Below are 21,571 nucleotides of genomic sequence, written 5' to 3' on the forward strand. Positions count from 1 at the left end.
GGAATCAAAGTAAGGGCTGTGAATTACTAGTTACCACTTGAATGCTTATTCACCCAGTTTTTAATTGGATTAATTGAAATTGGATTTTGACATTAGAATTAATTTAAATTAATTAGATCTAACTGAAAATTCTTCTGTTGGAAAGTAAATCACTGGCTCTTCGTGTATTTCAGGTAACATACAAGGAGCAACAATCGTGGATGCCCTTGATACACTATACATCATGGAAATGAAAGAGGAGTTCAAGGAAGCTAAGGAGTGGGTTGAAAAAAACTTGGATTTCAATGTGGTAAGGAGCATTGCTGATTAACGTTTAATGCTCTATTTAGTCTACAGGAACCAAATGAGGACTGGATTCTCCTATTACAAGCATAATGCAAGGCTAAAGAATTTAGATCATTGATAGATAAAACAAGGCAGGAAGCTCTAATATAGGAAATCTACTGTTCTGCTTATATGCTCTTTTTCAATCAGAGAGATTTAGGTAGATGGAAGGCAATGAGCTGGAATGAAGGAAGGAAAAAGGGAATAGAGTATTTGCCATTGTAAAGTTAAAAACAGCCTTTTCAGGTTTTCTGGATAGAAGAATTGGGGCCCGTCAAGCATTAATTTTTTCATTATGTAAACTTTTTACATTTTCCCTTTATGAAATCTTCCACAGATTTTAGTTTATTGAAAGACACATGCCATACATACTACTTAGGTTCTTTTGTCTACTCCAGTAAAGTTGATTATCATGAGTTAGGCTGAACTATTGGCACAACTGAGCTGCTTTAGTTTACAAAGCATCAGGTCCTCACAGCTGCATGTGCAAATCACCCTATTAAGTGGCAAATATGCAGCTGAGATCAAAGTTCATTATTGAAGCTTTTATTCTAGAAAGGCCTTGAACAAGTAGGAACCTCTTCAGTTAAAGGCAAAGTCCTGGGTTTGGTAGTTTTTCTTTTTTTTTTTTCTTTTACCTTTTTTTTTGAGCCAGAGGATTTATTGTTGGGTGCAGAGAGCTGATGACGCAGCTCTGATCAGTGTGGTGAAGTAAGCACAGTACACTGAGCATGTAAAAGCTCTTGTAGTTAACATGCTTAATGTTAGAAACACTTTCTGAAAACAAAGTACTCTTTCTAATAAGTTATGCAAAAGTGAGGTTTAATTAGGGTCTCTTCCATGCTTGAGAATTAATTACCCTTATAAGAAGGAGTTAATAAGAGTGGATATTACATAGTTTATGTAAGCAGTAATTTAGTATGCATTTATATTTACATTTATAATGTAAATAGAGGATATTAAACAGTGCTCCTGTGTAGTGTCAGAAGCCTGAATGGCATACTAATTTTATTTTGTGCATAAGAATTTTTTTCCTAAAGGTATTTTTGTAATACTAAATTCCTGTCTTATTAGCTTGGTATTATCAAGATGTTTAAAAACCAGGATAAGACAACAAAAAATAACAAACTCCAATTAAAAGGATGAGCTGAGCTCTACTTGGAGGAGCATTGTAAAGCTTTGTAGTGTGATTTACATTATTAACATTAAAATCTTTGAATTTACATAAATCTTGCTATATTTGGTACTGGTAACTTCTAGATGGTATTGCCTACATTTCCTCTTTTTAATGCATCTGGGTTTTTTTCAGTAATGCTTATAACCTAAGAAAATGCCAGAACTTTTGTATTCCACTAGTTGTTCAATGCTGGAGTCAAGCAGATTTACGAAGGCAACTTCACAGATAACACTGACATGCGTCATGAACACTATATTGTTGCTGATATTCCTGTAAATAGCAGCCTGGGGCCCAACACCTCACAAAGTTATTTTCATAATATTTTATAATCATATGTAATTGAATCTTACATTGGCATCAGCAGCTAGTAGATGAATTTTCCCAAACTGGAACAAGGAAATTAAAATAAATAACTGCAATGCCAAATTTAAAAATGGATGTCCATTTGTTTAATGGCTGGATTGTTGGAAGCTACTCAACTTGCACTTTAGTTTTCCTCTTTAAGTATAGGTTTTAGAGTCAAATGCCACTTTGTATTCATATCTTACCTTATCTGTTTAAAGAACAGCAGTTCTCTTTTATGTTTAAGCATTTGTCATGTATCAGGCCTTACGTGATATATTCTGCAAAAATGTTATGTACTCTATTACTTGCTTCTGTTTTAGAAACCTTTGTCCCATGAAAGTGATTTATTTAGAATAACTGACTCACTGACAAATCCTTAAGAGTTATTTCTTCTGAGTAGTATAAACCTGTGTTTGATGTTTCCGATCATTTCCTGGGCAGCAACTGCTTAACCAGTATATTTGGCCTTTATTTGCATGAGTAGGATATGTTTTTCTCTTCATTTATTCTTAGAACCATATCTTTCAAATCTTTAATTTTCTTTAAGATGTTCTTTGCAAAAATTACTGTGACTGTATTCTGTAGCAGAATTTTTTCTCCCTATATTCTCTCTCAAGGCAGCTGGATATAGGAAAATTTTGCACACTCCAGAAGATGCTCACCAGACTATTTGGCCAGCACTCACACCACTCTCAACACCTGATCATAAAAGTTACCTGGTGTCACTTGGTAAAGTCGGCACTAGTTTATCCACATGAAAGGATTTATGGAATAAAGATGACTTAATGGGAAATGGCAACATTTCTTTAGGCATTAGATTTCAATCTCGCAGTTCAGTGAATTAGGTGTCAGGGTTGCTCTTCTTTACCTTTTCAAAGATAGGTTTTGATTTTGAAGGAAAATTCTAGTTAAGTCAGCAGTACCTTTCTTGGCAAACCTGTGCATTTTAGTAAACTTGTCAGTGGGTATGTTTAGAAGCTTTCCCTTTTGGAGTATAACACAGGCTATTTTCATTACAGCTACAGCTGGTAGCCCTGTGATTTTATAACTGAGATATCCACATTGCAATGCTTGGAGGTTTTTTATGTCGCAACTGCTGACTTTTTTTTTTTTTTATTTGAAACCTTGCAGAAGTTTGAGCTAAACTGAGCCATTCCTTCAGGAATTAAGTTGCATTTTCTGATTCTGTCAATATTAGATGTAGTCATACTTTTGTAGAGAGATGGCATTTGCAGTGGCTAAATCCATGGTCTTAGCTTTGAGTAGCACAATGGATATGTGCTCTGTTCTCTGTTAAATCACTTCATCTCTCTGGGGGATTCATCTTTGCTCTTCTAATTAATATAGCCAAGGCTTTGTTCTGACCTCCCCACACAGGCTGCTGCCCACACGCCCCTTCACAGTGCACAGCCCAAGGCTGCAGCAGCTGGGCTGGGCTCTGTATCAGCAGGTTACAAGGCAGGAAAAGGGAACTAGTCTTTCTTGGGATCTTTAGGGAGCTTGGCTGTTTCCTAGCTACAGCTATGTATACTGCTTGCTCCTCTGCTCTTATTTTTTCTTATTTATTTTAGAAGCTGCACACACACACACACAGAGCTTTCTGAAGGAGTTTCTGTACCACCACCCCAGTTCTGCTTCACACTGGGGAGGAAAAAGCTATTCGTCTTTGCAGTTCAAGAGCCAAATAACATTGAATACATGCTTGGGGAGAGAGAGAGAAGAAAAGGGTTCTTGATGAGGCAAATGAAGGGGTCAGGTGTTGGGGAGTAGTGGTGCAGGAGCTGAGCCATATTGCACAGCAGTGAAGGTTTGGGAGTTGTTAAGCATTGGAATTGATGGTGTTCTGCATCTACGCCCAAACACACCCCAGTATCTTTAGGATGAGTGACTAAGTGATCCATCCCCCTCTTCTTCAGCCCTGCTGAACTCCTGTGCAAAAGGGCAGTCTTGCCTGTACTGCCTACTGGGGGCAGTCCTTGGTCTACACAGTGTCCTGAAGCATGTCTGGGCATTGACTGGAACAACAGGGGCCCCCACCAAGACCAGGAGGTGCTAGCAATCAAATTGTACATGGGACAGGGCTTGAATTCATACCCTGACCAACTGACCAGCTGTCTGATGGAAGTGTAGCCAGACAGGATCAAAATGGGAACAAGGTATGGAGCAGAAAGCCATGCACTTGTTCAGATAAGAGGGTAATTGGGAAAGTATGAAGGGCATTTCATTATTTGCCCTCAGAGACAGGTACTAATGAATTGAGAAACTGCATAAACAGAAGGGAATGAGTAAGAAGGTGAGGGTACCCTCAGTCTTGTGTCCTGTGAATGCTCTTAAGCATTGGTCAGTCACTGTATCTGATTTTGTATGCTACTTTTGAAGCTTGAAGGCTAACTTACCACTTCTGATTTTCGTCTTTGTGCTTAGCTCAGCAAATCTGAGTATCTTTCAAAGAGGTTTGGTCAGCAGCTTCATGCAACCTAAAAGTTTTGTGAGCGATATGTCTATTATACTGGTGAAAGTGGAGAAATTTGAAGTTATGGGCTTTTTTTCTACTGTCATGTATAGACTAGCATATCCCCTTTCCAAGGTCCGAGAATAGCAAAGGCTTCCAGCATTTATCATTGACTCAGCTGTATCTGTGGTGTGGTAGTCAGTAACAGGACAGACTTCCAGACTTCAGTTTGCTTATTTCAAACTTCAGCATTTACTAATCTAAATCCTACTATTCTCAAACTGTAGGTATTATGATTGACTTGTATTTAACAGTCCACAACCTAATGTTTTGACTTGAAACATTATAGTTTTTTGGCTCTTTATTCTTCATGTTTTTCTTCCTCAAGTGAGAAAATCAGGAAGTTTCCTCATACAACAATTTGGAACAGTTTTCCCATTAAAAAAAAAAGAAAAAAAAAAAAAAGTCGTGGGTCAGAGAGAAATCTTAAGAAAGCCAGCAGGTGAAAATGGTTCTTTAGTTTGTGGGACTATTTGATTATTAGTTTGCCACATAACTTATTAGTACACTCTAAATGCCAGACTTCAAAGTGACTTGATTTTGTTTTGATTATGTATAAGAACCTATTTTGATGGGCTAAAAGGAGATCCTGCAAATTCATTACTAAACACAGTGCTTTTGCTGCTAGAGTTTATTAATGCCTTCAGTAGCACTTTATTTTTGTGCTTGTTGAAGATCTTGCAGTTTGCCATGCAGGGACTTCAGCAAGGTTAAATAACATATTATGCAATAACCAGGCTTTGACACTTGGGATAAAAAGGTTGCTAAGATTGTTTCCCATGTCTTTGGGAACTGAATATTTTAGCAAGCTGCCAGTAACTTTCATTTGTGGAATATGAATTAAACTTTTTTTCCCCACAATTGCAGATACTTAAAATCTTGTTTAATTACAATAGTTGAAAGTGAGCTATTGTAATACTATCCACAACTCTATCATAATTCCTAGGCTGCTTGAAAATGCTAGGATTTGTTGCTGTTCCCAACCTTTCCCGTGCTTCAACACGGGAATATTATTATTTAATAGTAATAATAATTGCAAGTTCATCTCATTTCATAGGAAATGTGGGCCCTTTGTGTCCACTTTTTAGTCTAGAATTATATACATTATTCAGTATTGTTCAGTATAAGGTCCCTGGTGTTCTCTTGCACAGCTTGTTAAACTGCAGGGTATGGGCTGCTTGCCATGGTGTGTGTGCATGGGGGGAGTTGCTATATTCCTTGTACACAGGCACAATAGATGGAAATGCAGATGAAATGGCTGAAGTTCTTTACACTCTTGATAGTACAAGAACAGAAGAACCAAAGGAAAGAAAGTTTTGGAAGGAATCTTTGCAATAGAGAAGACTGAAACAAATTATATGTTGGGATTTGTGGAGTTAATTTTTGTTATCTTTATAAAAACTAAGAGAGTAAGCTCTTTATCAAATATAAATTATGGTGATTTGTTCATTGGGAATACATTCATCTGTGTAAAGAGCGCACAGTATTTTCTCCAGCTGAATTTTGAGTGGCAGAACATGTAACCAGTGGTGAGTGCCAGGTGGAACCTAACACTGGATAAATAAAATAGTGTTGTGTTTCAAATGTTGCGTTTGTAAGGGAGGGTGACTTCCCACGAGAAAATACAGATGGAAATCATTTTGGCCTTGGTCTGCGAATGTGGAGAGGAAGAATATGAAGAATGAGATGCATTAACAAAATGATCCAGAAGGATAGGAATACTGATTTTTGGGAAGCTGGAGGAGTTCAATAGGGAAAGGCCTTCAGAAGAGCCCAGTTGACAGTAGTTTGTTGTCTGAACAATGTTTTCAATATTAAATTTAATATAAGAGCCGTTTGAAGCCTCAGTAGTTTGCCAGTTGTAGTCTTAATCCTCTGGTTTAGGGAAGGGTGAGGTCAAGTGGTGAGATGCAGCTGAGATCAAATTGGCCCTGTCATAGATTTGCAAATAAAATAGAAATGCAGAGTAACACAGGGTAACTAATATAAGTCTTGGCACTTTATTCTGCCTGCCCCCTCCTCGTTTGATTATATTTGTTGTTTTTGAAGATGGGTCTTGCTAAGGCATTGCCACTCTCCCTTTCTTTAAAAGGAGTTAGTATAATACTAACTAGTATTACAGTTAGTATTTTCTAATTATATCTGTAATTTTCTCCAGGATCTTGAGTGTTTCTGAGCTATGGGCTTTCTTCTACTTAAAAAGGAATTTTAACATAACTTTGGTGTTATATGCCTAGCCAGCAATGTAAAGTATGTTGTATGTCTATGTCAAAATAATTTCATCTTTAGAAGCTAATCAAGGAAACCAGGTGAAATTCCAAAAACTTGTCACAGCTTTGCTCTCACACCACATATTGGATTCATACATTGCTTTTTATTTTCTATATTTTCCCAAGTACAGTGATCAGAAGTCACAATTTCTCTGGATCTTATATACTACTTGGACTATTCCATTTATGGTTCAAATAGTGAACCATAAATGTTCAATATTCAATAAATTATTGAATAAATATAAGATGAAAGACCACATTACTTGCATTCAGCAATTAACATAAAAGCCCTGGAATTAAACCAAAAACAAGCTATTCCCAATACATATAACTCTTTTCCAAATACGTACAGACTTTCAGAATCCTTTCTAAAAGGGAGGCCTGCAAATATCAGATCAAACTGATGTTTAGATGTTAGTGAAGATGAGATGTGTACTAACAAAGGTGTTTCAGATATTCTCATACAGAGCACAGTCTATTTGGGGTACTAATGTAAAGACCATAAAATTGGAAATTATATTATCCAGTTGTTCAGAGCTGTCTTTTACCCTTGGTACCTTAAAAAGGGAACATCTTAGTCATCTTGAAATATACATGTCCAGTCACTTTGCCTTACAGAATTTCCATTAGAAGTAATGGACTTAATTCAACCACTTCTCAGACTTGCTATGTAAGTGATACCATAACTGTTTGAAGGAGAAGGCTAAATTTGAAATAAAAAATAATTCTCACCTCTACAGATGATGAAGTAGTAATTTTGGTAAGTTCAGATGAAAGTTTTTCTGATATATTTTGGTACCGTTAAATAGATCATAAGGTATTCATATACAGCTTGATCTGAGAGCAAAATAAAAAAAAAAACAGTATTGCTTACTTACTTAATATTTAATTGCTAAGTAGAAATATACGGACATATTTGTGCAAACTGTATGTGGATGATTAAATATATGAAAAGAGGGTAATGATCAGGGTGTGGCATCTTCTATGTGTCATAGCATACAAAAAATTTAAAAATCACACAAGGAAGAAGGGTAAAGTTGGTGTAGCAGAAATCATCTACTTTTAGGACAAGTTCATTTTTCTTAACAGACTACTTCTTCACACAAATTTTCCATGTAGAGATGTTTTCTTTACATGAAATTATAAAATTGTAATTGTTTTTCCACTTACTGTTATTTGTGTGCTGAGAATAATATAACCTGGTACAATGAGTTTAAGAGTAACTATCAGGCATACAGCTTTCAAATCTACCTTTAATGAAATTACTGTTTCAGTGTTTCTCTGCTTCAGTGGCTTGCATAAAGATTTTGGTAAGAGGCAAGTATTTCAAATGAAGGTTCAGAGGTTCAAGTGACCTATTGGGAATCTGATAACATTAGAACAATGGCTGCCTTCAAGAAGTGTTCTGAAAGATCACCCCTTCAACACATGTTCAATATTACAGTGCACTTGATCTTTGTGGATCAGCAGTAAAATCTTTATTTGCATTCCTTCCTAGTCTTTTTGTTTGTAACTGATTTCCAGAAGCAGATGTCAGTGCACACATACTGAGCCTTCCTTAAGGGGCCTTTGCACTCCTTGAAAGATAGCAATGGTTTTGTGAGTTAAGTGGTCATATTTAAATCCAGAAAGGCAAATGTGAAGTTCTGGAGACAAAATATTCAGGTCATACAGCACTCAATTTACTTCAAGCAATTGAAAATCAAAAAGTAATTTAATTCGGTTCTCAAAGGAAACACAAGTGTCTGGGATATCTGATTAACTCATTTCCTCATCTGACACCTACCTCTTCACAGCTTCAACATTCCCACATCAAAGAAAGGTACTTGGAATGTGCTAAGGCTCAGGATTGAAATGGAAAGAACCTGAACTTTTGAAGAAGGTTCGCATATTCATATTCTCATACTATTCATAGGAGTTTCAGCTAGCTCAATCTCCATGGAAGAGAAGCCACCCCTTTAACTAATTTGATCATCCTTTCTTCAATCAGATAAAGTCAGATCAGCCTTTCTTTAGTCAAATCAATTCTCTACTAGCTGTATTATGTGTTGGATTTTAAGGTAGACTTCTGTATTTAATGTACATGTGCTGTAGTTCCTACACAGGAAGCCTGCTTAGCAAGTGAACAGATGCATCATCTAGTTAGTTCAGATTTCTAGAGAATTTTAATGTTTTCATATCCTTCTCCCCGGGTTTAACATGGATCATGGCATAATAAAAAAGCCTGCACAGGAATGTTGAAGTTGAGGTGAATACCTGTTTCCATTTGCCTTATTGCTGCATTCAGTGAGACAATGACTGAACACTTGGAAAGACAAATAACAGATTTTGAAAAAAAAGGCATTTTGGAAACAGAAATTAAGCTGCAGAAATTAAACTTTGTTGTTTCTCTTAGAAAGAATAGGGGAGGACCAGTAGGGGAGAGCAGTGACAGAAGAGAAACTGCAGATTTCTAGAATACTCAAAATAAACTTGTAAGAATGTTATGTTCTGACATAACAGCAAGATAATTTTGCAGTCTCAGCCCATGATGCCAGTCTGAGTTTTCAGGAGTCAGATATGTGTGATGGCTTTACTTTGTTGGCCCCTTTGAATTGTGCTCACGTGTATTAAAAAATTATACAGGCACACACATATACACTATATTAATTATATATTAATCAGAGTAATTCTGAATGGAAATTATATCCTCTTTTTAGAGGGGGAAGTGTAGAATACATTTTAGAGGAGAAAAGTTGATTTCCTGAGTGTAAACCAACGAGCATTGTAGCAAGTCTGAGAGTGTGTTTTGAAGCCTTTACCTTTACAATTTACAAAAACTCACCAGCTCTGCAATGTGTCTAGATACCTTTTCTTAATCAGAGCACCTTGGAAACTGAAAAACATGAAGTAATATTTCTATTAAGTAGCCTAGTGCAAGTTTGTTTGTTTTTTCTGTAAAGCCAGTTTACTACAACTCAAAATCCATAGAAAACAGGGAGCAACTTCTTCCCTCCTACATAAACTGACATCTTAATGCTTAAACTGGAAAAGCACAAAACCTAGCTGAATGAAAAAAGCCTGCAAGCCTTTCAGAAGAAAATCCATCAGCTCCACCATGCATTGATTTATATTAAATATAGCTATAGTGTATGTTGGCAAATAGAAAATGGAAAAGTGACTCAGTAGAAGCAAGAGCAACCCAGGACATGTGAAAGTCAAACATCTTTTTTATGTGCCCAAAATTTTGGGACACTGTTGGGTGCCTTTTTACCTGCAGAAATACAGAAATAGAAAAAGTAGTAAAAAAAAATCCAAAAATTAAGAAACTTCACTAGATCAACTTTTTAGCTGAATGCCTCGAGCGGATTAAATGTTATGTGTTGGAGTAAAATTGGAATTGACTTAATAAAGAACAAAAGCATGTGAGACTCCGATTCCTCATTTATGCTCAAATTTCAAAAGGCAGGGAAGAATGTGCTTTGAGTTTTGAGATAGATACTGGCTGGACCAAGTCTTTATCATTGGTAAAAGATTCATCTACACCAGCTTGGAGGGGCTATCACTGTAATAGCAAAAGATCATCTTCTTCCTTGTGAATACACATAATGATTACATTTTTTTAATGAGCATGTAATTAACTCAATCTAGTGTTACCTTCTATTTTGCAGTAAGCGGCATTTAGACTGAAGTAGGAAAACACTTGATAGGATATTTTGATCAATACTGATGATCTGTCTGAGATGGTGTGAGGGCAGGTAGTGTGGGACATTAGATATGTGGATTTAGAGAAAGCCTTATAGCCCAACAGAAGAGATGAAAAGTTGAGCAGGCTGAGGATATTTTGTGAAAGTGAGGAAGAAAAGGAAATGCTTTAAATTCTTATGCTGGCCTTCCCTACATCTTCTGTTTTGCTATTTACAGTTGTTGTGCCTTAAAACTGGTGTATATATATATATATATATATATATATACATATGTAAAAATAAACCTCTATAGAAATAAATTTATGTTTATTTCAACAGAATGCTGAAATTTCCGTATTTGAAGTCAACATTCGTTTCGTCGGTGGACTACTTTCAGCTTACTATCTTTCAGGAGAAGAAGTAAGATGGTTTATGTGACATATCATAATCTAGATAAGTAATTAAATTTAATTTTAATAATTTTATTTATTCAAATTAAATGATTTCATTTATCCATTGTTTAAAACTTTGAAAATGGCTTGTACAGTGGAGGACAGTCCAATGGGTCTTCTTGCTTCTATTGCTGCTGCTTTCTTTAAGTCCTAAAGCTATTACTTCATTTAAGCGTTAAATGATATTTTGGGTTCTTTTCCTGAGTGGGAATCACAGCCAGTACATCTCACGGGACTTCATGCTAGAGTGTGTAATTATGGAGTTCCTACTCTGTGGTAGTGGTAGGTTTGGTGCATCAGGTTCCTGCTTCCCAAATGGGTTTCAAGTGTACCCTTGAACTGATTTAAACTCTTACTTTCTGTTTGCCTACCTGAACCTGAGGCTTCAACTCACATGAAGAAGGCATGTTAAGAAAAAAAAGGCAACTGTAAACCCTATACATGTGAATGTCTTTAAAGCATTAATAACCCATTAATCTCTATTACCTGTCATGGTTTCTGGAGATAATGAAGATGCAGTTTCATCTTAGAGCTTTGTCTAAATGCAATTGCTTGTGTAATATTTTTGGAGAAGGCCAAAAGAGTCACAGGTACCATTTTAAATGACACGTATTGTGGTATTTTCAAGTTTTAGCTTGGCAGTTGAAAAGTCTTTAATCTTACTACTTTAAATTCTTGTTTCTGTCCCTGAATGTAGTGTTTTGTTGCAGGATTACATAAGTTTGTACTCTTTAACCATAAGCTGAATTTATTGTTCCTTAAATCCAAAGCAATTTGTGGAAACTCCACAAATCCAATTTTTTTCATAAGTAAATTTCCCAAATACTAGGTAGAGCTCTGTTTTGAACCCGTCACTTTAAATTACTTAAATTCTATGGTTGTGTGTGATTAATTTTTGTTAAAATTTATCATTATATTAAAGCTGTTTTAGCAGGTACTGCTGGGTCATGTACCTGACAAAGCAGTTGTAAGGAGACAATGTTCCTCTGATACTTTTATGTCTTAACTAGACTTACCTGCTTATTTCACATATCTGGATCTGTGCTGACTGTAGATGGTATGGAAAAGACATTCTAGTCTTAAAATGCACAGGTTTTATTATTTGAATTGTCTTGTAATTTTGGGGGAGAAAAAATGCAGTCAGACACTTAACAGTAATGAAAAAACTTGAGAGGTGCTTGGGAGCTGGCTTCTGGATCTTTGCTAGATATTGTTTTACTTATGTTTCTTCTCTTTTCACTGGAGATCTACTTGGGAAACAGGTGTGGACTTTTCTAGCATAACCTATTGGTACACTTTAATTAACCAATCCTGACAGAAGCAGAGGATAATTCGTGGTAGATGAATGCTTATGGGCCTTTACATCAAGTGGCAGTTTGTCTGCCAAGAAATGCCTTAATCCTTTGTCATCAGTGCTGGTGATCTCCTATGTATGTTGATGGTTTATGCCCTGTGTCTGTTAATGTACAGTTTCACTTTCAATCAACGTGTATAGTTTCTCCTAAATAACACCTAGTCATTGCTTCTCAACCATTCCTTCACCCTCAGAGAGGCAGGTTTATCACCACCTCTCCAGCTAGATTGAAAGCAGCACTCGTGTTCCAGTAAAACACTTGCACAAATGAAATGAGGAAACATCTGAAGCAAGAGAAAGTGTTTCACACAACGGATAATTAAATGCAACTTTTTGCAGTGGAACATCGGTGATAAAGGATGCGAGTGCCCATTCTAAAATTGATGGACTCAGTAATGAAAGTAAAATGGGCTCTTACATACAGAGAAGAGGTTTATTATTAAGGAGGATACCAAGCTCTTGCAGGCCAGGAAGGGCATCGTCCATGCTTGCTGGTGGTTCTCACACTCTCTGTTAGACATCTGCAGTCCAAGACAGAGTGATGTCCCTATACAATTGTTCTGGTGGCTTAGAGAGTGCATTCAGCATGCTCTACCTTCATCAGATTTGGAGAAACTTCATGATTTGTCTCCTAAATCCCAAGATGCTGTGGCAATAGCCAACCTCTGCCAATGGACAGAATGGGATGCAGCAGGGCGAGGTTCTCCTGTATTATGTGGGTCTCTTCCCTGCTGCTGCTGAGAGGTGTGGAAAGGCCTGAGGGCCCCAGAGGCTGGCTGCCACCATAGAAAATATACCTTTAATAATCTGTTAGTCCATTACATTAGTGGGTGTTCCTAAAAAGGTAGCACATGCTAGTGTGCTACAAAGGTAGTGCATCCTCAGTTAAAAGCTCAATTAATTCTTTATCAGATTAACTGTTAAAACATCTTATATTTGCTGTGCTCACTTACCAGTATTCTAATTAAAGAAAGCTGTGTTTCAGTAGAAGGAGTGATGGAAATAATTATTGTTTGTGCTTCTGAATTACATTTCCATGGGTAATGATCCAAAGCTGCAACACATTGTATGTTCCATAATCATTTGTAAGTCTAACTAATCACAGTTAAAGAATATGCTATCATACTGAGTAGTTCCTAAAACATCCTACTCACATAATAGTTCATTTAGATAAAGTCACCAATGTGAATCATTCTAAAAATGAACAAATTGAATACTTTACCCCTTGATAACTATATGTGCTGCTCACTTGCAAATAGAGCCATGAGATGCTCTCTGTTAAACTTCCTACAATTTCTACCTTACTAGAATTAATATGAATTACCTAAAAGTGCTAGAAATGTCATATGCTTTTTTTTTTCACTGTAGTATCTGTATAAACCCAAGCCAAATAGCGTTTCAGTCAAATATCAACTTCATTTGTAAAACAGCTACAAATATCAGAAAACTTGATTTTAAAATAACTGTTTAAGTGCTGCTCTTTTTTTGTTGTTGGTGGTTATATTTTTGTTTCTTTTGGGTTTTTAAGTCCCTAATAATAATATTGCATGTGAATGCTTTTCTTGGAATTTTCCATAAGTCACTGACTGTAAAGGATTATTAAAAATAAGGCTGGCTCCTTAAAAACCCTGCTAGTATTGAAAATTTTTTTGTTTGTATGAAAGTATCTTTAGGAAACTGTAATATGATAGATTTATCCCACAGGATTCGGACAGACTATTGTTTTAAACTTTCTTCATAATTTTGTTCAAATTAAACCTTGTTTAAGTACAAGACATGTCTTACAATCTTAGAAGATTGCTCATTTAAGTAATTTTTTGGGTTTGAAATGAAAAATAAAATGTAAGGGAGAAATTTGTTTTACAACTGCCTTGCTGTACTTACTGGTGTGATGTTAAATTCTGGTATACCAAGAGTTAGGAGTATTGCATGCAGCAAGGTCCTCTGTTCTGCAGAGCAAGATATTTTTGCACTTCCAAATGTAGTCATGTAAGGAGATAATTTGTTAACTTTTGGAGGAGGACAACACAGAACCCTCAAACAGCAACTAAGATCTTTCTTGGAATTCATGGAATTTACAAACATTACTTCTGAGTACTTTAATTTTCACTGCTGGGAATAGCTGTGATACTGGTGCTGAAAGTCATGGTAAATGTATGGCTCTGCTCTTAGTCCACTCAGGTTGGTTCAGTCTCGAGATCTTCTGATTTACTCATAACTGGTTCTAAAAGGCACTGCTAAAGCTAAGTCATAAGGGGACTTTTTTATTTGAAGGTTGGCTCCACAGTCAGGGAATACATTGCATAGGCAGAAATTGAAGGAGCTTTTAATTTGCTGTTTGTATGAGCAGCCACAAAGTTAATCCAAAATGCTCGGAAGTGAATAAGGAGCACATGAGTTTCAGATTCAGCTGGTAATTTCCCAGATTCCTTTTAAGCTTTTCTGTTTTCTGAATGGAATAAGTAATTTTTTTTTCCCAGAGTTAAAATATTTTGGATGAAGCAGCTGTTCTTCCTGCATAATATGCTCATATTGCTATTCTTCTCCATGGCATGAAATGTAACAGATTTGTACTTTTTTTACTGTGGCAGGATAACCTGTTTGAAAGAACACTAATTTATTCTTACCAGGGTGAAGGAATAACAAAAACAAACCAAAACAAATTAATTCCAAAAACTCCAAAACAAAACAAAACAAAACAGAAAAAAAAAAAAAAAACCCAAGCTGTTCTTCATGACAGTAGGTTAAGAGTTTTATCTGTTACTCTCTACCAACTGCTATGACACAATTATGTTATGAAAAAGTTATGACACAATTAGTTTATACCTGCATTTAGAGTTGGAGTTACAGTGCCACTGTTCAACCTCACTTGACGATCTTGGCTTCCTGTCTGACTTTCAGACAGACCTAATCATTGCTCACTGTAAACCACCATCCCTCTGTGATTGTCGAGCTGTGTTGCTAATGAGGAGCAGGCATGAAATAATGATGCAGATGCTATTGATCTACAACTGCCTTTGCCAGGCTGACCACAGAAGATTGCTGACTTCATATAGTGCAGAGACATTCTGCAGAATTTAGCTGTAGCTAGTCTCTCCCTCTCTTGTAGAGGTGTCTCTTCAGAGAATATTTAAATTCCATTAATACAAAAAAAAAAAAAATCATAATTTAGCAGTCTTGAATGGTAGGAGAATTTTTTGTCACCTATACAAAGGTATTGGCCTTTTCTGCAAATTGTGATTAAGTTCCAGTGTATGTGCCTTGGGGATCTGAGCTCACCAAGTGTGAGCACTGACTGCATGTTTTATCTCCTGCTTCCTCTCACCTAACTTGACACTAGTTAACAAGAGGACTTTTCCTTTTATGCCTTGGAAGCTTGATTTCTAATGCTGTTTGAAACTCCAGGCATACTGTATCAGCTTGATCACTTCTCTGTGAATGCCACTTAACTCCTCCTTAATGATCTTCACAGACTGGCAGTACAATTCCCTGTGTGATACAGACTAGAAGACTTCAATTGCCTGTAGCTTTCTACAGCCCTGTTTTCAGATTTAGGGTCCCACCTACCATCCATCTGCTACCACTTTTAAGCAATACATCAGTGTTTCACTGGTGTCATGTTTTAGTTCCTGTAGAGCTCTGAAATGATCTTTATGCTCTCTTTCATTTTTATAGATTTATGATTTTTTAACTTGGTATTTCATTGAATTCTGGAGCCATTCAACTTGGAAGTGACCTCAAGAGATCTAGTCCAGCCTCAATATTGCAACAGTCCATTAGGCTTATTCTTTGAAGAACCTTCTTGCATGGGACCATGCCTAGGCTCTTCAAGACCAAACACAGGGACAAGTTTGTCTTTTTGGCAATGGCTTTGGTTCATGCACTATGCTCTTTCAAACAGACATCTATTGTTTCTCCTGACTTTCTAGCAGGCCTCATATTGCTCTCTTTTTTTTTTTTTTTTTGACTTTAAACACTTGTTCTTCAAAAATTACATTTAGCCTGATTTAAGAGTTTTTATTTAACTTGTCAGTTTCTGTATTCCTTACTTGGACTCAATATAGTTTTACTTTTAATTACCTTCTTTACAGTCAAACCAAAAGAAGGTAAAAGTCATCTGAACCTTTTGATTTGAGAATTTTTGGACTCTGAACCTCACCTTTTGTTCTCCAAATCATTTCCAAGCAATTTAACTTTGTGGCTGTTTCTAAATTCATTTCAGCTGGTCATCTTGATTCTCTTTCCAAACTTAAACATTACCAAAGTGAACCTTTTGTTTAAAATAATGTGTTGAATTGGGGCATGTGGCCCCTGTTTGACATACAAACTAAGTTAAGAGCTACTTTTTCTCCTATAGACTCTGAATTTCTGCAGAAAGCTGTCATTACAGTGTATAAAATCAAGGTTTATATCAGCTCTGATGTAGCACTTTACAGCCTACTTGGGGACAGAGAAGGATTTAAAATCTGTTTCCCACAATCACAGTCTGTAATCTCCATTACTATTTCAGCCTCTTCTCCACCTTTAATAAATCTAATGCTGTTCACTTTCTGTGCTAGCTGCATCAAAATGTACTGCAGAATCCCTATGGATTCACATTCTGGAGATAACCTTGACTCCTAAGATTTTCTTTTATGTAGACTGTTCTGCCGTTGCAAGCAGACTGCCCTTCAGTCTTCTATTTCTGTCTCTTAAGTTCCTGCAGTGCAATTACGCTGTCACTGTTGATGAAACCCATCTCTCAAACAGGTTCCCTTTACTCCAAAAGTTTTCTCATTCCTAATGCTTCTGTCCCCTTTCTCCCAGTGCTACTTGCTCAGCTGCTCTGTGCAAGGGTGCTGCTCAAGCTGGCCCCACACTTAGTTCTGAAGAAGATTGGAAGAATGGTAACAGAGATGTGGATGTCCAGTCTTGCACTAAATTAGGATGCAGCTTCTAGGTTTTCCTTCTATTCCCTCTCTGCTGTGGGGTTACTGATACCACCCACATATACACTGACAGGGAATTGCTTATGAGGTCTAAGTACCTGCGGCCTGATGGAGACTCTGCCCCTGTACCGCAATCAGGCACCACCACCAGGCACACAATCAGCTGCCATCACCAACAGTTTTTGTGCCTCAGAATGAGGGCCCTCAGGCTACTCTGCTAATGTAAAGTGGGAATAGTGGCAATTTGCCTTAATTCAGTGAATTGCTGTCTGCTGGACTCCAGCAGTGGGTATATTTTGCTTTTGTTTGTCTATCATCATTTTGCCTATCAGTGTGAATACCCACAGCAGGAGACTGAGAAGCTGTGGTGACAGCCTGCTACAGCTGCAATAACTAAGCCTGCTATGAAACCAGGAATCAGAGCCCTGGTTTTGGTCTGAGAAACATCAGTTTAGAACTTCATCCTGTACATAACTTATGTTCTTCACTGGTTTTCCATTTGTGTAGCAGAAAAGGGTTTGTTTGGGAAGTTTTCTCCCAACAACAAAAAAATTTACTTTGTTCCATAGTAAACTTATTTGACATGTTTTTGCATTCATGTGTTGACTTTAGAAATAACCCAAAAGTTCACTGCTCATTACTTTAATTTTAACTAAAATCCCTGCTCACCTCCACACTACTGTAGGCTGATGGTAAATTGCTAGAAAGAAGAATGGATTATAATGAGACCTAAGAAATACTGGATTATGCTTGTAACAGCTGGTATATTTGACACAAGCTCATGAGCTATGTTATTAAGTAGAATTCAAGCAGCTGAGAGGGAACTGTTTGTTTCTTCTGAGGATTTGGCTTTCAACTAGCTCCTGCAGTTTCACTTCATTCTGGTTCTACAGAACAGTTGGAGAGAGAATGTCTGTCAGAAATAGTAGTGTAAGTGCTTTCCCTTTGAGCAGCAGCTTTAGATAGACCCAGAAGAAGAATTCTTTGCATGTGGGTTGATATACTGTACAGAAGAAATCACATGCTATTAGCAATCTGTCCAGAATCACTAGACACCTGCAAAGAAATTGTTTCCAAGATATTTCTCTCTTTTATTTATCTCAGTTTCCAGTTCTGTCACTTTACAGCACAAAATGCAGTTGCATAATAAAGAAGAGTAAAAGGAGGGTAAAAACATGCTGTCTGAAGACGTGGTGGAGTTGTTCTGCAGATTTAATAGAAAATGTGCAACATATGGTTAGATACAGGGTTCTGTGGAGCCATTTGCAAGCAGCATTTAGATTGTTGCAAATATACTATTCATATCTAAATAATAATCCTTATGTATAATTCTACAATGAAGAATTTTAATTCTTTCTGCAAATGAAAATGAAAGCAACAAAAAATATCTCGGTGCTGACAGTGGGAATAGATCAGCATTAATTTACATTGCTTAAATTCTGAGCTATGTGAAATAATTGGGAAGTATATTCTCTCTGTGGATGTGGTATTGAAGTTCAATTAGGTGATGATAATAGATGTTATTGAATCATTGTACTGATTTTTTACAAAAAAAAAAAAAGTACATATGAAAATATTATTTTACTCTGGGTGTGGAGTAACTCTTAATTTTTTCATCCAAATATTTCACAATGTATAACTAGTGTATGTGAAATTCCATTTTGTGCTTTGTCTCTGTAGATTGAGTCTGAGGTTATTTTTCATTAAGTTGGGAGTTAGGTAGGTGATAACATCCTTCTCTTATTAGCTTAGAGAAGATAAAAGCATAAACCATCCAGTAGAAGATTACCACGTTTTTGATTTTGTTGGCAGCTATGAAGACATTTCATGAGATTCCCAAAGCTGACTTTAGCAAAGAATCTTTCTATCTTCATATCTCTTTTCAAAAATTTAAATTACTTCTAGTAAAAAATATGTAGGCATATTCTTAATGTTATAAATACAATTCGAGTGAACAGAAATGTGTGATGCAATTTGGGAAGTTTCTTATCCAATTAGCTCTTTAAAGGATCAGAGTAGAAATTCATTACATTACTTTGTGCCACCCACAAATTCTGCTGCTTCAAGCTAACTGAAGATCATTAAGAAGATTGAACGCCTGAAATCAGAAACAGACAGACATCATTGCTGCTCTTGCATGCTCTTCATATCTCCAGCAATAGGTAGAGGTAATGGCATCCTTGCTCCAGGAGAAACAGAGACTCTTTTAAAAGTCTCCTTTGCACTTGCAGCACGTCTTGCTCAGCAGATCAAACATGAGACAGATACAAACAAGGTTCATTTGCTTTAAGTTAGCACCAACTCTTGAGATCAATTTATGGTGAGTGCTAATTGTCCTGTGGACTTTTTTTTTGGAAGGATCAATTGTTTGTTATTTTCGGGCAACAGAAGTCTGAAAGATGTATGAGTAGGGAGCTTTCTCCCACACCTTTCAAAAACTGCAGGAAGCCACATGCTTTGTTTGCCATTTGTTTGTAAAAATGCAACAGTTGAATAATGTTGGTAAATGTGGTTGATAAATGAGTCCAGTTGCTGTATCATCTGTGCCAAATGCTTGCCTCTGCCATACTCAGACTGTGTTTCCACCCTATGTGCAAATGATTGAGAAGGAATTTGGAGATGGGCACATAAAAAATCCTGTGCCACTTCCAACATGATAGATGCCAATGGGATTTTGTGGTTTTGGCAGGTGATTGCCCCTAAACAGAGCTGTCATGAAACATTTGAAAAACAAATCTTTATTTTCCTCCAATCAGTAAATGTAAGGGCTCATTTTGCCCAGGGCTAATTTCACAGAATTGGGCAAACTGCAAACTTTTCTTAAGGCAGAAACTGAGAAGAGGATGAACATGAAGAGTTGAAAGCTGAAAAGCAGGAGTGGTATGTAGTGCCAGTGTCTCATACAAATCTTGCTTGGTTTCCTCAAGAAAAAAATAATTTAGCATATAATTATACAGCAGATTCAGTTTCTTAGCTCACTGTTTACATTGCAAGTCTTTTGTCAACTGGTATACAAGCTTTTGTATTCCCATTGGTGTTAGGTGGTCAGCCATCTGACTTTAATTTCCTAGTAGAGCAAGAGATACAAGAAAGGTCAGGAGGTGGTAAAATATTCTGAAGAATTTGGATTTTGTTGTATGTGTTTAGCTCTGATATTCTTTACTCAACACCTTCAATTGCTTACATTAACCCACCCAACCCTGATGAACGCCTTCAAATAGTAGCTAATTAAAACAGTACAGTATGAGGGGGCTCTTGTCATTCAGCTACATGAAGGCTCAAAACCCTGTTTTAACATCCAAGTCTTCTGTAAACTGACATAACTCTAAAGCAAACAGGGACAATCACTCTAGCAGCAGTGCTACTGGAGTAGAGTCAACCTTCAATTAACAAAGAGCTGTTTCTTTCTGGCATAAAGGGCCAGTTCTGTTGTTTCTGATGTTTCAAATGCATTGAACTACCAAAAATACTCTATGACTAGTTCATCTGAAGAGCTAGATGTGTCCTGTTTGTTTCTTTTCTTCAATCTTTAGGCAATCATCTGGCTTTGCAGGCTAAGCAAAATAACCATACTAGTTGCTTTTGGAAGCTGTTTCAGTCCTATTACTGCTTTGTAGTTGTATTGTCCCTTGGGGCCAAGTTGTCTTAATTTTTGCAAGTTGACTAGATGATTTTACAGTCCAGTAGATCCTAAGGATCATCATGTGAAAAGGATATGCTATGAACTTCACTCCCTTCCATTTCTCTCTAAAAACTCTTTTTTTGTTGTTTTCTTCAAACTAACAGCTGCAGAACAGAGTCGGCAGCTTACAATGCCGTTTCTTAATGGATGCTATTTTCCCCAACTTGCTGTTAAAAACACTATTCATAGTATACAGACAATTTCAATCTTTTTCCTTTTATCATGCAAAACTAGCGAATAACTGAAACCTTCTCATCAGTATTTGCTGCTTGCAGGGTATCTCTTACAAACATGATTTAGTCTATGCTCAGTCTTTTCTTTCCAGAGTTGCTTTTATTTCCATTTATATTCTAGATGGAAGAATAAATAATCTTCCTGATTCCAGGCAAGATTTACAACTGCTGTAATGCTTTGGGCCATCATTGCCACACTGCTGCAGGAAACCACAATGGTGGTTCTGAGCACGCCTGAGCAGAATTAGTTCAATGTTAAATGCCATCAGCTTTTCTGATTTGCTTGAAGGGTCTGTCTTAAGTTAATATGGTTATTAACTGACCCAAGGTCAAAAGTAAAGATTTACTGAGATAGCAAGAAGGGCTTACTCAGCCATATGTTTTTTCTTGATAGACTGTGACAGTTGTTACTAGAATTAATAAGTGGAGCTGGTGACTAAGATGCCCTTTTTCTAAATCATACTTTGAAGACTTTTATTTCTATCTAGTTCTGACTTGAAATTACAGTTAAATGTTTTAACTTACATGCTATTAAATATAGAAATAATTTAGTGAAGTGTGAAAGGCCTTCTCTAGAAGTGGCTATGTGTAGTGTTCAGTTAAAGAATAAAATAAAACACTACAGCCAT

At 36.6% G+C, this 21,571-nt stretch overlaps 1 protein-coding gene across 1 annotated transcript in view; it reads left to right on the plus strand.

Moving 5' to 3' along the window:
- Positions 1-21,571, plus strand: part of MAN1A1 (mannosidase alpha class 1A member 1) — a 138,187-nt gene that overhangs the window by 45,879 nt on the left and 70,737 nt on the right. Inside the window, exons 3-4 of the mRNA XM_053973272.1 lie at positions 174-289; positions 10,633-10,713. Coding sequence (XP_053829247.1) covers positions 174-289; positions 10,633-10,713 — 197 coding nt within the window. The remainder of the gene's footprint in view (positions 1-173; positions 290-10,632; positions 10,714-21,571) is intronic.

This window comes from Vidua macroura, chromosome 3 (genome assembly GCF_024509145.1).
Source record: "Vidua macroura isolate BioBank_ID:100142 chromosome 3, ASM2450914v1, whole genome shotgun sequence".
In the NCBI taxonomy this organism is placed as follows: Eukaryota; Metazoa; Chordata; class Aves; order Passeriformes; family Viduidae; genus Vidua; species Vidua macroura.